Here is an 18,247-nt window from a genome sequence, read left to right as displayed (position 1 = left end):
ATCACTATCTTAATTCATTTCCCATTCTTTATGGAGGTTCTGTCATTGTCCCTGGCACTCCCTGTTGGTAATCTGGGAAATCTAGTTGTGCAATGGGACATTCCATTGGTCCAAATGAGAATTTTCACACATGATCATATTACATGGGTGGGAGAATGTTAGTCTTGCAGCACACAATGTATATAACCATGTTTTGTGGACTTGTCTCTATATGGAGATGCAAAATGTTTCTGGTGAATATAGCATTGAGATTGAAATAAATAGGAAATTATGCCAACATTTATGTAAAATCATTTCTCATATATTTATTCAGTATATAGCATGAGACACGAGACAGGCTAAGCCTCCAGGCACTACTGTACTATACATTAATAAAACCTTAAATTTTGTAGCAATTGAGTGATTTGACAAGTGAAATATTTTTGTATAAATGCAAGCACCTTTTTGCTGTAAGATAATAAAGCAGATATCTGTCTAGTCTTCTAAAGGTTTGGATCTTGTTCTTTTGACACAAGCATGCACGAAGCAATACAATTGCTGGAGTAATATTTAGAAGCAGCTCAGGCCACCAACATATCATTTAAATTCTTTTGCAGCTAGTGATACAAAATAGTATGTACTCGACACAAGTTAAATGACTGGAGATCACATATGCAAACACCCTTATCTAAGCAAAACAACATTTTGGAATAACATTTTTATTGTCCATTTAAGGAACTGTGAAAGGCTAGCCAATCTTAGAGGATACAGAACTAGTTTAGCTTGTCTGCCAGGCAGAAAGCTTACTCTAGCAAATGTGATTTGATTGTAAGATAAAATATAAAGAGGGAAGTAGTTGAGCCAGCCAAACATTCTAGCTCTTTAGCCCACAACACTGGTGTCAGTTTTGATGCCTCTCTCCTAGCTTTGTCACTTCTTTCTCTAGACTGTATTGAAAAATCAAATCCTGTCACCGGGGCCAAAACCTTTAGTCCCTATCTGGTCGCCTTCCACATTAAACTCTTCCTCTGACCTCTCTTACCAACTTGACTCTCCCTCTACCCTGTCCAAGACACAGCTGCTAAAATTATGATGTTCCTCTCTTCAAAACCCTTCCCTGGTTCCCCCTTACCCAAAGTCACAAGTTTACACTTTTTGTCCTTACCTTCAAGGCTATCCACCTCAACCTATACCTTGAATCTATATGCTTAACCTGTGCCCTCTACCCTTTCACTGCTCCCACACCACTGGCCTCACTCCTCCATTTATTTTCTTTTACTCTTCTCTCTATGCCAAGGCCTCACCATGAAATCTAGTCACTTAATAGCTGGCCCAGATATTTGCTGCAACTATCCTAATTACGGCTGCCCACAGTGAACACCAGAAAACCACCCTAAAGAGCAAGAAAAAAAAATGAACAGGCCTATTTTTGTTCACTCATTTGTCCAATTTAACCTCACTTAAGTGAAACTAATGTACATGCAAGGCCCTACTCTACAGCAAACTTGACGTAAATTTGCTTTTATAACAAGACTGCCTGACTTCTGAAGATCTTCATTGAAGCAAACTGGAAATTCCACAACCACCTTAGGTAATTTAGAAATTGGAGGGTTTTTTTCTTTTTACTAAGTTAAATATGAAAATAAACAATGCAGTCAGGAAAGTATCCCTTCTGGAGTGTAACATGCTGCCTCCACATTCTTCAATTTGCTGCAAGATTTTTTATTAAAAATGCATAACTGCATTGTAGAACTGGCAGAAAGCAAAGCTGGTTGTTTTGGCCCACAGGAGTAGGGAACAGTTGGGGCTTTTGGCACATGGACAGGCATAGGAGACACTTTGGGGTTGTGAAATAAACTTGTACCTGCACGTTTCTGCGGAAGTATTCAGCAGTGCTAGAGTAGAGAACAAAGCTGACATTTAAGTTCTCAACATTATGTTTGAGTTAACATCCAAATCTGCTGAATGGATGCAGTTCTCATATCTCAGAATTACTGTGTCAGGCCATTTACAGACTTGGGGAGACTTAATTGCATTAAGCTTATTTTTGGAAGGTTTTCTTTGCAATTATTGGGTCTTGAAATGGATGTTTTTTTTGTTTTTTTAAGATGACAGTTCAGATACTGGAGCATAATTCTTGCAATAGGACCCTGCTTCTAAAAGATGCAGCAATCTGTAACATTTAGGCTGGTTACATTCTCAAAATGTACATTACACACTTTGACCATTGTATGGGAAGAGAATTAACAGGAGAAATGTCCTAAACTTCTTGCAAGGATTTATAATACGTTATGCATACAAGCTATTCAAAGTTAATTAAAACACAGCCTGTGTAATTTAAATAAAAATACACTCTTTAAACTTACAGAAAACAGCTTTTATCTGGCTATTCATTTATAAAAGACGCATTTGTGTAGCATTTAATTTTAGAATCTCCCTTTGGTTATCCTCAGATAAGATTGTTTACTTACAACCAAGTCAGTTCAGTTTTAATTTTATGTTCTGCCATTATGTAAAATAAAAATTCATGTTCTTACTGTAACACTTCTGCGATGCAGTCTGTCAGATGTGCCTTTGTTTCATACAAACATTTTGAACTTTACATTTTCTTTCTCCACAGTGGTATTTTTCCCTTAATTGTTAAATGTTGCTAAGTGGTTATTTTAAGTTTCCTGTAGGCTGGAACATAGTCAGCCCAAAATAGGGCTACAGGAGCTCTAATTTCACAGAGCAATAGTGCCCAGTGAGACTATTGTGAAATCCAAAGGAGAGGTTCCCCCCTCAAAAGTAGCTGGGTAAAGGCAAATTCAGCTCCCAACTCTTCCTAGGGAGCAGTGTCTAATTCTATCCCAACGGGCAACTGAGCTCCAGTGAATGAGCATCTCTGACATCTTAGCTGGGATAGACAAATTGTGTGGCAGGGTTCTTTTCTACCAGTGAGCTACTGAGGTTCCTTAAAGGGGCTGCAAGTGATGAGGGTAACATTGCTTGGGTTGGAGGTCAGAGACTTGAGTTATTAAATATATTTTGGAAACCACAGCATTTATAGCAATTTTTTATTCAATGTTTAAAAGATTTCAAGAACAAAAAGTCATTCAGTGGAAAATGCCTGTTTTATATTCAAAAAGTTCTTTTGCAAGAACACGCATTCCCTGCATTTACCTACAGTAATCAATTTTAAAATGCACATGCATTTTTGGACTTCTTGTAGAATATGTATAATATTTCAAAATCTAAGCGGCTATTGTCCTGAGCAATATACGAAGAGTCGTCTTCTTGTACAGTTTTAAAATACCCAGTTGTAGGACATTTATATTGACAATAAGCAGAAAATAAATCATACAGACTTTAAACATTAATGTGCCTATTCAGCAAGTAAGGCAAGAGCTCTCCTGTGGGTAAGTTAACAAAAATATTGTGTCAATGTAATATTAATATTGTACACTGAACCTGTAGTATAGTATAAAGACACATACAAGAAATGTTTTCATGAACAATAGGTTCGGACTACATTTGTGTTACAATAAACCAAGCTTGTATTCCACCATCACGTGTGGCTCTCCCATAACTTCACTCTGCGATGGGTCTAGAAAATGGACGGTAAAATATTTACAAAGTTAGTAACACTTTGAAACAGAAACAATCCTAAGACAAGATGACTATATTTCCTCTATATGTATTTGTTTATAGCAGAGATTCTCAAACTGGGAGTTGAAATCCCTCAGGAGGTCACAAAGTGGATACATATTGGTCGTGAGGTGTCAGCTCTGGGGTTGACAGCTTTGAGCCCCCATTACATTAAATTACCCCCCCCCCCCAATTTTTAAATTTATAAGGAGGGGGATCATGCTCAGAAGCTTGCTGTGTGAAAGGAGTCACCAGTACAAAAAGTTTGAAAACGTCTGGTTTACACAAATGTGCACATCTTGATTACTGAGAAAAGTTCTGCAGTTAAATATCTGTTCTAAGCAACAACCAGAGGGAAGGAAACCGGGCAAGGGTTTCCTTTCTAGGGAAAAGGAGGAGAGGCAGGGGGAAGCTATGCTATGTTCAAGCACCAGAGAGTTACCCATCACAGAAGACCTAGGACAATAAATTAAGTACAGACAGACAGACAGAAAGACAACAAGTTTTAAACTTTGTTTTAAGTTGAAATGGCATATCAGCAACATGTGTGACAAAAGAAAGTTTTACAAAGTGATGATCAAAGCCCAGTATTTAGTTTAAAAAAAAACAACACTAAAAAGCAACAGTGAATATTAGTTTCAAGTGGGTTCATGTGTATAGAAAGAGACAGAGCCCAAGTCTAATAGGTAAGATAGTATTATCAAAAGAATGAGAACTTCAAATAGAATACACTAAAAAAACAGCAATCATACTGAAGTGCAACCCAAACACTACATGTGGTGCTTCATTTCAACAGAGCTTCAAGGAGCAAGATTATGCAAGGGGGGGCAGACTGACCTCCCCTTCGTATCAACCATTGGAGTGGAGGCAATGCACATTGGGGAGCAATATACCTTGCCCTAATGTAGGGGTCAGCAACCTTTCAGAAGTGGTGTGCCAAGTCCTCATTTATTCACTCTAATTTAAGGTTTTGAGGGCCAGTAATACATTTTAATGTTTTTTAGAAACTCTCTCTCTCTGTAAGTCTATATATTACATAACTAAACTATTGTTGTATGTAAAGTAAACAAGGTTTTCAAAATGTTCAAGAAGCTTCATCAAAAAAATTAAATTAAAATACTGATCTTACGCCACCAGCCCACTGCCGGTCTTGGGGTTCCATCACCTAGGCCAGCAGCGGGCTGAGCGGGGCCTGCGGCCGGGACCCCGGCTGGCAAGGGGCCGGAAGCCAGAACCTCAGATCAGCAGCAGGCTGAGCAGCTCAGCCCGCTGCTGGTCTGGGGTTCTGTCCTCTGGCTCCTGCCAGCCAGGATCCCGGCTGCTGGTCCCGCTCAGCCCGCTGCTGGTCTGGGGTTCTGTCCTCTGGCTCCTGCCAGCCAGGATCCCGGCTGCTGGTCCCGCTCAGCCCGCTGCTGGTCTGGGGTTCTGTCCTCTGGCTCCTGCCAGCCAGGATCCCAGCTGCTGGTCCCGCTCAGCCTGCTGCTGGTTGGGGTCCTGGCCCTGCCCACATATAGTGAGTACCTACCTTCTCCCTGGTTTTAGCCTGTTCTCTTCCTCTCTCTCTGCACTGAGCTGAGGGTGGGGGTGCACTGAGCACAAGGCTGGGGGTGAAGGAGCAGGCTGGGGGTTGGGGTGCAGGGTTTGACCAGGAGCTAGAATGAGGGAGGGGGCTCAGGGTTGGGGCAGGAGGTTTGGGTGTGAAGCGCTTTCCTGGGCAGCTCCCATTTGGTGTGAGGGGTGCAGGTGGGAATGTGGGGGGAGGTGCAGGAGCTTCCGTTTGGTGGTCAGGGTGGGGGTGGGGATGTGGGGGGTTCAAGAGTCAGGGCATGGAGTGTGGGAGGGCTGGGTATGTGTGGGGGGTGCAGGAGTCAGGGCAGAGGGCTGGGGGCGTGCCGTCTTTGCATGCGTGCCATAGGTTGCCGACCCCTGCCCTAATGGATAGGGCAGACAGTGCTCCTTTTATGCACAGTACAAACTGGGCCCCTCTGAGGCACATTCCCTTCAGCACTCCTCCAGGAATACTGAGGCTCCATAATTTAGCCCCAGATGATAAAATCCACTTCTCCAATAAATTTTTTTTGGCATTTATTCTCTTTCATTACTATTAAAACATGGATTAGGGGATATGTTACACATCCAAATACAAGACACAATTTTGCTTCACATTTCAGGATAATCCCAGGAGAACAAGCAGCTTCACCATATTTATTTTTTTCCTGATATATCCCTTTTCTAACCTCTAAATTTAAATTAATAAAAAACTTGACAGCTCCCAAATCTCACCTTTCTGATAGTCCTGAGAAAGTTTTAAGAGTTTACAAAATCTTTGAAAGAAAACATATTTACCATTAAGAATATCCTCAAAACCAATGCATTCATCATTTCCTCTCAGTGTATCCAGCGCTATATTTGAGCTATGCAGAAATGGAAGACGTTGGATCTGTGAAAACACAGCAAGAGTCAGAAAGAAACGCAGGTTTCCCCATATTCAGGCTTCCCAAGTCCAGACTGTAATTAAAAGTGACAGGCAAAGTAATTTGTTCTCTGGGAAATGACAGAATGATAACACGGACTCAAGTGTAGAGATATTCTAGACTCCACACATTTGTCTCAAGACCTGTCTGGCACCTCATCCTATAGTCAAGGTACGGGATCAAAACATCAGAATGCACTATCATGAGAAACAGTTTTCCGTAGAAAAATATCCCCTGTTTTCTGCGCCGAATATCTGTGAATGGTCACTACAAAGTATCTTTATCTTGAGTGACAGCTTTAGAGTTCAAGATAATTAGCTAACCAAGTTATTGAAATGTATTTTCAATTTTATTTTTTCAATCCATATATCAAAAGAGTAAAAAGCACATCAACAGGCTATACTATTATTTTAGTGAACTTATATGGCCCTTCCTAAGAGTCATTTAGGTTAAATTTAGATTATGAACATCATTTCTCTAATCTCTTCTAGAAGCAACCTTAATGAGGTCTTGGTCCATGATTAGGGCTCCTAGGCACTACAATAATACAAATCAACAACAACAAAACTTGAGATTGGCTTTTTCACAAAAGGACAGGTTTATGTCATATGCACCATCAGACCACCATATCATTGTGGAGGAAGGAAGGCTCTGTGCATGTCACTGAGTATGTAGTAAGGCAACTGACTAAGATGACAAGTAAAAAGCTCAGATCACAAGATGCATGTCAGACAGCAGCATATTTGTATTCACAACTGCCTTTGACACAGAAAAACTTTAAGTTAAGTTATTGTGAATACTTGGTTTTTACATGTAACAAAGCATAGCTGTCTCTTGCTTGTGGATATACTGGATTTGTAATTATCCATAATATTTGCTAGTGCAGCTGCACTGTAATCAGTTCCAATAGTAATACTATTCCAACTCAAATGCTGTAAAAAGGTAAAGTTAAGGTACATATCACATACACACAGGCACATATCAGTGGTAAGAGTTCATATTATCTTCTAAGAACATTAAAGGTAACAAGCAAAGGCCAACAAGTATCCTAAAGTCACAAGAATTTCTTCTCTCCTGCATAACTAAGGCAATCCACATGTAGGGAGGAAAATGTCTCTTTGCTCTCACCACTCTCCCCTCCTGCCAGATATGCAAGAAGCTGTGGGAGAAAGGCTCTCCTCCAACAGATCTCAGATATGCAGGGAGGAGTGACTGGGTTAGAGCAGGAAAAATTCCAGCATTTCTTGTAGGTCTTCTGATGTCTGCAGGGAAGGAAACCCACAGTAAGTCTTGTGAGGCTTGTTGTGGGCCAACACCTAACTCTTAGGATGGGGTAGTTCCCTATTACCTCAACACACATCTGTAGTAGGTGCCTTAGCTGCAAACAAGCCCAAACACGCTTGTCAGTCTTTAATTACCTCAAATACATTCACTGGCCCCCAATGAACTTCTCACAGCTTACAAAGAAGGGCTGATGGGGGTGGGTGGGGGGCACATAGGGTTTTACTGCCCTGATCTCTCCCCCAACTCCTTGTACGCACCAGCCCTCCAAACTCCTTTAGTCTGCAGGAGCAGAGTTCCCTTCCTGTGAACCGTCAGGAGGTTTGCCAGAAACAACATTGGTCTTGGGGAAGGAAATCAGGGATATAACTTCCATTCCTGTAGTCCTCCCTCCTCCCAAGGCCTGCAGGATGGGAGAATCTCATACAAGACTTAAGAAGTTCCGCTTCACTTCACCTGGAATTTGCTGTGATAACAGAACTCTGAATGTTTCAAATAAGCAGCGTTAGTTTTATCATAAGCAATAAAGCCAGTTCTGCTTGGAGTTTGCTTGAAAAATGTATATAAGATAATCAGCTGTTATCTAATGTATTTTGAAAGAAACAAAAGCTTTTAAAAAAGCATGTTTGCAGATATGTCTATAACTTAACTAAGGCAATTCATATTACCAGAATAGTTAAAAATGCCTACCTGCTTTGCGGCTTTGAATTCCATTTGCAGTTTTTAGCGGGCATGGAGTCCTTGAATATTTCTCAGAGTCGATAAGTTCATTTTATCTTGGTTTAGCTGAAACTATCAAAAGATTTTTATTTAAAAGTTGCATTTAATTATAGCTACAGAAAATATATTTGTAAAATTATACTTCAATGAACATGCATATGGAAGTCATCGTCAGCAAAAATAAAAGAGCAGTAAATAGGTTGCTAGATTTATAAACCTCAATATGTAAGAAAACTGCCAACATATTAACTCATTTGTTTTAAGCAACTGAGAAAGAAAATGTAATTTTAAAATAATGCATTACATGCTGCTTGCTACCGGCTAAAGCTGTATTTTGTTATTTTTGGCAAGCAGAATACATTGGACGCCACCAAGTGGAGTAGTTGTGCATTACTCTGAAGTATCACTAAGCAATTTCAAGAAATTAGTAAAATATTAGTAGCCCAGAAAGGGGAAAGCAAAGCCTTGGCCTAAAAGATTCCATGGCAGGCCTTATAAACTGACAAGAAGAATAACTTTTTTTTTTATCTTTAAAAAAATAAGAAGCCTATATTTGGCAAACTTTTCCTATTTCCAGTATAATGAAATTACTTTACATAAGATCTCAGCAGATATTTATTTTTGTTAAATATCTTGTACATGAGTCCCAGTGTTTTAAATCATTTAGGAAAGCAAGTGTTGAGTCTTGACTCCTTACTGAGTCCTCTGGCACTTATCAATAACAAGAAATATATTGTATGGATACCTACTTAATAGGCACTGTTTTCTGATAACAAAAGATGTTCTGACTGGCCAAATAAACTTTTGAAGTATAAACTAAAAATCATTCTGCATGTATTTGCAGTATTTAGTGGGGGTTTTGGCTCCAGGTTTTGCATTGATGCTACTGATAGCAGCAGCATATTCAGTGACAGAAGATTGTGACTGTTCCTGATTTTATTCTCTTAATATGCAGAAGTTATACTTGTAATGTTTATGATAACAATATATTGGTGTAAGAGCCACTGATGTTCCTAAAGAAGATATTTAGCACAAACAAGCAGAAGTAAAAGTTACAGGACAGGATACCATCTCTAGGCAAAACATCAAAGATCTAGTTGGTTTCTGTAATTTTCATCAGAAGTCCAGAAGAAAAATATTAACTATACCTCCCTCAGCTTTACTTCTTTAGCTTACTACATTACCCCTGCCAATATCTTTTACTATTTAAAAGTGGAGCTTATGACATACCAAGTAAAGATATTTAGTTTCTTTGCTATTAATGCTATTTGTATAATTTATAAACTTCTACAGCAATAAGAACAACCATATCCATTTCAGCATAATACAGGAGTAATATTTTGATATATTAATAAAATGAACCCAAAAGTACATCTCCTGAAATGTTTAGTTCTACTGCATCAAATCTCCTGTGCTGATAAACCCTAGCACTTCTTTCAGCTATTACCCCCACCTGTCAAAATTCATAATGAAATGGCATGTTAATTACATAAATTATATTAAAGCAATACTGCTGTTAGGCCACTTTATTCCTGACTGAGATGCACTGAAATTACACTTGTCAAGAAGTTAACAGTAACAATGGCCCTTAAACTTTGTAACTAGCTGATCGTAGGAAAGTATTAAAATGTTATCAAATTCAGCACTGCACTTACATTTTTTTCTGACAGTTCCAAAGGATGGCTGGGCAAAAGTTCATTTTTTACACTTGTAAAGCTAGAAATGTAAACAAAAGGGTTTGTTGGTTTTTTTTTTTTTTTAAAGTCACACAAGAATCAAAAATCAATGCACCAATTTCCAGTCTGACATTAATTCCAGATACAAACATCAAGCTGCTATAATTTGTGCTCATTTAGAACAAGGAAAAAACCTGTACAAGAACTTCAGTCTTTTTCTGCTTCATCTTCACGCTTAACATAAAAGCAGTCATGTTTTTCCTTCCCCCAGCTCCAACTAACAGAAGACAAATTTAACTTGAATACCTGAATATACCCTGCTACTATTGGTTAACTTATGGATAATCTACATGTGTGACCCTTAGAGCATCCTTGTGTCAAAAGACAAGAGGCTGCCTGGTACCCAGCAATGAATTTCAGCTGCCCTGATCAATTCAGTGTACCCCAACTCACTAATATTACAATCTGTAGCTAAAAGCTGTAATGTAATATGTCACTGGAAAACTACTAACTCACTGATCATTAATATTCTTGTGTGCTGTATGTACAGTCAACCCTTGAAGAACTTTACAGCCTGGAAATATATGACTAAAAGGTGTGTCTCAAACCCCTTGACATGCCTGCTTTAAACAGGTTTTCCCCAAACCAGGGCTTTGGAGCTGTGCTCTGTCTCTGCTCCAGCTCCAGGCAAAAACCTACAGCTCCACTGCTCTGTGCTCTGCTCCAAAGCCCTGCCCCAAACAAAGGAAAAAGGCCAGGAGTGGCCAAATTCAATGGCCTATTCATTTGTATGAGAAGCTGCAAGCAGACATCATTTACATTGTAAAAGTCACCAGTGGAGGAGAAGACAGCATACAGTCTGCAGGAGGCACCATGGCATTCACACGCAGTAGGGAAAAGGAAATGTATCTAGGAATACATTTCAGAAGAATAAATTTCAAAAGTTTACCAGACTATAGAGGGGGAGCGAAACCCTAAATTACCCTTCAGCTGAGGCGGCAAAGGAATTAAGCACCTTAAGCTCTGTGAAGAGTCCTGACCAGAAAGTCTGGTTAGCCATACTGGTAGTATAGACATACTTGATGTCTGTTTTCAATGTAAACCCGGAATTAGAAGAGCTCAAGTTAGCAGAGCCTGGGTTTGTTAACCTAAGGCTTGAGCATCTACGCTCATTTGTAATCACAGGTTAGGAACTGGTGAACCCTGGGTCTTAACCTGGGGTTCCAGTGTTTACACTGCATTATGCAGGCCCAAGTTTAACCACTTATATCCAAGTCTTCCAAGCACCCTCCCAAAATGTGGCCACTTTAGTCCTTTGTTCATAGTGCAGCATGAGAAAACTTGACTGTCCACCCAACTGGTTCAGAGTATAAAAAAAGTCAGCCTGTGGGATACTTTTGGCAGACTCCCAGAGCACAAGTCTGCTGGGGCTATGTCTACGCTACAAAGCAATAGGGCTTGAACATGTGGTCATGGTTTGACTGAGGCTTGGACCCGCCACCCTGTGGGGTCTTGGGACCCAGGGTCTGAGCCCTGGGTTAGCACAATTTGTGTGTATACAGGTGGGATTAGGTTTGAGCCTGAGTTTGAACCCTGATCTTACACTGTAGTGTAAACATCCCCTTTGTGAGAAACACTTCTTTGAACAAGAGACTTAAACCAAGTTTTAGTCTTAGAAGCGTGTTTTCACTTTTATTTCCTTGTAATCCTTTCATCTTTATTCCTTATACTTGGTATCACTTAAACCAATGACGTTTTGTTTAATGACCTTGTTTTACCTTTACCATAAATCAATTCAGTGCTGTGATTGAAATAAGAGCATTTGTAACCCGCCTCCCCACCATAAATTAATGAATTGCAGTGAATTGTCTTTTTAAAGGAGCAACAAACGACTACTCTGTGAATGTTCAGGAGGGCTGGACACCGCACAGCGATGCCTCTGGGAGCTTGGGAGTTCACCGATTGTTTCCTGCAAAGCAGGGTTTGGATAAGAGTACTAAAGAGTCTGACGGCAAGGCAGACAAGCTGGTGTGTCAGGGAGTTGTCACACAGCTTAGCAGTAGCAACACATTGTCCTGCTGAGGCTGAAAGGGGTAACTTGCAATTCTGGGAACCTCAGCAGATTGTGGTAACGGTAGATGGTTCTGTGGAAATTCAGGACTGAGAAGGCACTGGGGTCACTCTGCAAAAAAGTAACTGGATGGTGGAAGCCAGGGTGTGACCTGCATGCTTGCAAGGCTGGCTGTAGATATCAGGGCAGTGGGCCATAGCAATATAGCATTTAAGGCATTCACAGTTGTACAGCAGTTGGTGACGCAACCCTTACCAGTCTAGGTTGAACGTCACAACATGGTAATTCCCTGACTATACTGTACATGCAAGCCTTGGATTTTCTTTCTGAATCGGTTTGATAAGCATTTTAAATTTCAACAGAAGTATTTATACTTCTATTCTAGATGTATATTTTATATACATGTGTGTATACAGATATGGTTCTGACCACCAATCTTCTGAAACAGTATCATGTAGTGTAAAAATATTAGGCCATTTTCCACATTGTTAATTCTATTTCATGTGTCATTAGTAGCTAAAGTCAATCATTTTGGCCAACATTAAAAGAGCACATGCAACTACTTTCTTCAAAAACAGTTCATATATGAGCAGGGATGGAAATTAAGCTTTTTCTATCAGTTGTTTAAAGGTGCATCCTTATACAGATCACTAATTACACAGCTGTTTGTATTTATTATTTGCTTCAAAGAGCAAGGTTTCATAGGAAACAAGCTCTTGACACATAATGCTCCTACTATAATTATACGTAAAGTGACTACGCCAGTGGTTCTTAACCAGCACCCCAATCAGCACACAGCTGCAGCCCATGTAGATATACAGGTAGTATATATATTGTGTGGATGTGGCCCACATAACACATAGAGAGCTGCATATGCAGCCCACAATGGTAAATAGGTTGAGGACCACTGGACTTTAGATATCTTTTGATATAAAGTATATGGCCAAGAAGCGAATGTTCTAAAACAGGTGCATAATACATATAAACTTTCTTCCTACATACTTAGAATTTCAATTTGGTTATGGTACAGTATATTAGCAGGCTGACAAGGCATACCCTCTGCGTAGAATATCATGACCTCCAAATGCTCCACTAGCTGAAAATTCGGCAATTGGGATGCTATCCTTAAGCTGAGATCCAACTCCTCTGGAGTTCTGAAACAAAAAGCAAGGATTACTTTTCCAGAATTAGGCCCCATCCAACACTTCTGTTAACTCTGGCAAATGAACATTTAGATTTTACTCGTTTTTGGTCCTTATACCAAAAAAGAGTTATCGTCTGAGCTGTCTGATGTCTCTTTAAAAGTACATATGCCCAAACCTTAGTCTTCAGGGTGACTGATTTTTAACTGAGACTATTAATGCCATTTAATTAGGACACCTTGAAGTGATTCAGCAGTGCTTACATCTCTTGAAATAGTGTAATATCATGCTGTTTGCTCCTCAAAACTTGCTAAGGCAGAACAAAAAGAACTTAACGCTTTTTTACTATGTGTAACATCACCAGACAGGCACTGCGGTGGAACCCCCAAGGCAAGCGGAAAAGAGGCTGTCCAAGAAACACCTGGCGACGTGACCTTCAGGCTGATAGCAAAAAAATGGGCTATGTGTATGACAGCACCTACCTAAACTGGGTCCCAATCCTAATTGGGGCTTCTGGGCACTACTATAACACAAATATGAAAGTGACTGTGCCATCAACTAGAGTTTAGAAAGAAACTTCTATGAGATTACTCCATAATTGTCCACTGCAATTGCACTTTTCTCTGAAGCATCTGTTTCTAGCCTCTGTCAGGTGGAGAATACTGAACCAATGATCAGACATGGCAATTGCTATTTTTCTTTATGCAAAGGGTAATAAAGAAGACAGATGATAGTTCGACTTTATAGGGCTTGACTGGTGTAGTTGTCTGGGGAATTTTGTATTCAATTCAGTTTAAACATCTTGTTATCCCAGAAACATAGTAACAAATTAGAGGGAACTCAGGGAAGACCAAAAAAATGTACGTATGTATTTATTGGGGGAAGGGATTGAAGGCATTGACTTTCAAGGAGATATAAAACAATTAAATAAATGCAGTGTCATCTAGCAATTAGAAAACTGGACTGGTACTCAGGAGATCTGGGCTCTATTCCCAGCTCTGCCATACAGCTACTGAGACCTTGGACAAGTCACCTCACCTATTTGTGCCTCAGTTTCCCCTCTCACACTGCCTGACTTGTCTATTTAAACAGTAAGCTCTTTGGACAGGGACTGTTTCCTACTATGTGAACGTACAGTGTTTAGCACAATGGAGCCTCCATGCACTGTCACCACACATTTGGAATATGAATATACATTAGGAATTATTATTGTATGAAGAGGGAATAATAAGAACATAAGAACGGCCGTACCGGGTCAGACCAAAGGTCCATCTAGCCCAGTATCTGTCTACCAACAGTGGTCAATGCCAGGTGCCCCAGAGGGAATGAAGCTAACAGGCAATGATCAAGTGATCTCTCTCCTGCCATCCATCTCCATCCTCTGATGAACAGAGGCTAGGGACACCATTCTTTACCCTTCCTGGCTAATAGCCATTTATGGACTTAGCCACCATGCATTTATCCAGTTCCCTTTTAAACATTATTATAATCCCAGCCTTCACAACCTCCTTAGGTAAGGAGTTCCACAAGTTGACTGTGCGTGTGTGAAGAACTTCCTTTTATTTGTTTTAAACCTGCTACCTATTAGTTTAATTTGGTGACTCCTAGTTCTTATATTATGGGAATAAGTAAATAACTTTTCCTTATCCACTTTCTCCACATCACTCATGATTTTATATACCTCTATCATATCCCCCCTTGGTCTCCTCTTTTCCAAGCTGAAGAGGCCTAGCCTCTTTAATCTTTCCTCATATGGGACCCTCTCCAAACCCCTAATCATTTTAGTTACCCTTTTCTGAACCTTTTCTAGTGCTGGAATATCTTTTTTGAGGTGAGGAGACTGACTAGAAAACAATAGGATGAAGTGAAGTAAAGTAAATAAGGGCCAAAGAGCCAGAATATTCCCAAGAGTGAAACACATCAAGTACTGCTATTGCTTCATAGCCTTCCACTTTAAGGCCAGGAGCGATTATCCTAACCATCTAGTCCAGTGTTTTTCAACCTGGGGGTCGCGACTCACAAGAGGGTCCTAGGACAGGTTTAGGGGGATAGCAAGCAGAGTAACTACAGGGGCCCTGCGAAGTTACATGCTTCAGCCTCAGGTGGTGGGGCTCAGGCTTTGGCTTCACCCATGCTGCCCTGGGCCGAAGCATGAGCTTAATGTAGGAGGTCACAATTTTTTCAAGTGTGTGTATGCCGGGGGAGGAGAGGGGGGACAGAGCACGCTTTTTAAAAAAACATATAAAGGTGGTCACCAGCACAAAATTATTGAGAAACACTGAGTTAGTCTGACCTCCTACATACTGCAGGCCACAGAACCTCATCCACTCACTTCTCTAGTAGGCCCATAACCTCTGGCTGAGTTACTAACATCTTCCAATCTTAATTTAAATAATTCAAGTTCCATAGAATCCAGCAGAAACCTGTGAAAGAATTCTTTGTAGTAACTCAAAGCCCTCCCACTTTATTGCTCACCTTGGGTCATTGGAAATATTTGGTAACAGCCACCGTGCGGAGAGGCCATTATGTCATTGTAGGCAATCTCATTATACCATCCCCTCTGTGAACAGTCTTAAATCAACTAGAAGCAACAAAGAGTCCTGTGGCACCTTATAGACTAACAGACGTATTGGAGCATGAGCTTTCGTGGGTGAATACCCACTTCGTTGGATGCATGTAGCGGAAATTTCCAGAGGCAGGTATAAATATGCAATAATAAATAAATAAAAACCTGCCTCTGGAAATTTCCATTACATGCATCCGACGAAGTGAGTATTCACCCATGAAAGCTCATGCTCCAATACGTCTGTTAGTCTATAAGGTGCCACAGGACTCTTGGCTGCTTTTACAAATCCAGACTAACATGGCTACCACTCTGAGTCTTAAATCAAGTTAGGTTATTTGCCCACCCTACTTCCCTTGGAAAACCGTTCCAGAACTTCACTCCTCAGATGGTTGGAAACCTTTATCTAATTTCAAGCCTAAATGTATTGATAACCAGTCTACATACATTTGTTCTTTTGCCAGCATTGGCCCTTAACTTATATAACTTCTCTCTCCCCCTCCCTGGTATTTATCCCTCTGAAGTATTTATAGAGAGCAATCATGTCTCCCCTCATCCTTCATTATGTTAGGCTAAACAAGCCAAGATCCTTAAGTCTTCTCTTGTAAGGCAGGTTCTCCATTCCTCTGATCATCCTAGTAGCCGTTCTCTGCACCAGTTTGAATTCCTCCTTCTTAAACATGGGAGACCAGAATCACACACACTATTCCAGATGAGGCATCAGCAGTGCTTTGCACAATGGTAATAACACTCCCCTATCTCTACTGGAAATATCTTGCCTGATGCATCCTAGAATTGCATAAACCTTTTTCATAGCCACATCATGTTTGCAGCTCAAAGTCATCTTGTGATTAATATAACCATCTTTCTTTTCTGTCACCTCTAACTGACATGATCCCAATTTATAGTAAAAATTCTTCTTGTTAGTCCCTAAGTGCATGACCTTGTACCAAAAGCAGGGCTGGATACCTAAACATTAATCATTGCAAACTTATGGGAAAGGAATAGCAGGAGGCATTGCCAACTCCTGCCACTCTATCACAAGTCTTGCAATATTTGGTGTTCTTCTTAAAGCCCCAACTCCTAGAGGCAAATAATTTTGTAAAAACCTCAGCTTTCATTGCTTGGAAGTAATCGTTCAGCCCTCATGGCTGCCGAGCCAAGCTTTAACACGCCTTCAAATGCGCCCTAAAAGCTCAGAAACCAGAAGGCAAATTAAAAAACGTAATTCCGCCTCACCAGCCCAGTGACATTAAATCAAACTCTCATATTCTGGAGCCAGGGTTAGCGATGCGGAGTAGGAAACCATCCCGGGGGGGAAGGGGGATAATCTAACAGATATTCCCATCCCTGAGATACTGATCGCACAGTGTGTGTGTAGGGAGGGGCGGGGGTCTGGTGCCATTGCGGCCGTGACACTGCAGGAAGAGGTCGGGCGGGGGGTAGCGGGGAGGCTGCCGGGCGGGAACGAGCTGCTGCTGGCGGGGCCGATTCGCGCTTCCGATTCACCCTCACTCGCCGCTGCTCCCAGGCACAGAGCCGCAGAGCACGAGCCGCCTCCCCGCCACTATTAACGCGGGGCCCGGCCATCCCTATGACTCAGCACTGCCCCGCCCCGCCGCCCCTCGCGGCCAGCCCCGCACTGGGGCGACAGGGTCCTGGCGGTGCGCGGGGCCCCGCGACACAGACACCGCCTCCCCCCGCGGCAGTGGCCAAAGCGTCCCAGGGCCCTGCACCCCGAACTCACCATCTCGTCCCCCTCACACCCAAACCGTCACTGCTTCCGCCTCCGCTGATGACCTCACTTCCGCTCCCAGCGCAGCGGACTACGTCACACGCAAGAAACGCGGTGAGACAGAGCAGGGCCGGCCTGCGGCAGGGGGCGGGGCTAGGCCGTGAGAGGGGGCGGGTTGTGTCGCTGCCGCAGGTGTTCGGGCTCGGGGAGGTTGCGTGGGGCCGGAGCGGAGCCTGCAGGGTTTCCCACCGCGGGGAGCGCCGCGCCGCGCCGCGCCAGGGGCTGTCCACGGGGTGGGGACCCTGGGCCCAGGGCTACGCCGCTAACTCATGCGCAGCCGCAGCTTTGGGTGTGGAGGCTGCTGGGGACGGTTGGCCCCGGCCCCTGTTTCCACGCGTGGGCCAGAGGAGATCTCTAGGGGGGATGAGTCAGCGGCGGCGCGAGGCGGTTGCAGAAAACGTCGTTACACCGGCCTGGCGCTGGGGTGTGTTAGCAGGGCGGGGCTCTGCAGGACGTCACGCGGCAGGTAACTGGCCTTCATGCCGCTGAGCCCGGAGCTGGAGCCCCGCGTGCAGTGCCGAGACCCAGGCGTGACAGGAAAGATGTGGCCAAATTGGAGAGTCCTGAGGCAGTGGCGCGGGAACGGGCCCTGGCCCTCCCTGTTTTTACCTCCTGTGCGGGCGAGCGACAGGGGGCAGGGCCTCGGGAACAAGGGGGAGCAGGGCCACGGTTTGGGTACTGGTGCCCCCTCCCGCCCACACACACTATAAGGGGCCTTCTGCTACTGCTGTCGAGTGGAGAGGAACAACAATGATAAAAGGGTTAGAAAACCTGCCCTATGTGAACCTGTTGGAAAAAAAACCTCTGCGTGTTTAGTCGTGAGAAAAGAAGACGGGAGGGGGTGGAACCTGATAACAGTCTTCTAATATGTTAAGGGCTGTTATGAAGAGTTTGGGGCTCAATTGTTGTCCATGTCCAC

General features: G+C 42.3%; 1 protein-coding gene across 1 annotated transcript; it reads right to left on the bottom strand.

Moving 5' to 3' along the window:
• Nucleotides 1-289: 289 nt before the first annotated feature.
• Nucleotides 290-17,387, bottom strand: POMP (proteasome maturation protein). The gene is given in 6 exon segments (XM_030562746.1): nucleotides 290-3,565; nucleotides 5,953-6,046; nucleotides 8,052-8,153; nucleotides 9,737-9,797; nucleotides 12,885-12,982; nucleotides 17,281-17,387. Coding segments are annotated over 6 exon segments (426 nt in total). The 5' UTR covers nucleotides 17,284-17,387; the 3' UTR covers nucleotides 290-3,497.
• Between the last annotated feature and the right edge of the window lie 860 nt (nucleotides 17,388-18,247).

The sequence above is a fragment of the Gopherus evgoodei genome, chromosome 1 (genome assembly GCF_007399415.2).
Source record: "Gopherus evgoodei ecotype Sinaloan lineage chromosome 1, rGopEvg1_v1.p, whole genome shotgun sequence".
NCBI classification, from domain to species: domain Eukaryota; kingdom Metazoa; phylum Chordata; order Testudines; family Testudinidae; genus Gopherus; species Gopherus evgoodei.
The sequence above is the reverse complement of the archived record's forward strand: the minus strand, read 5'-3'. Positions and strand labels throughout refer to the sequence as shown.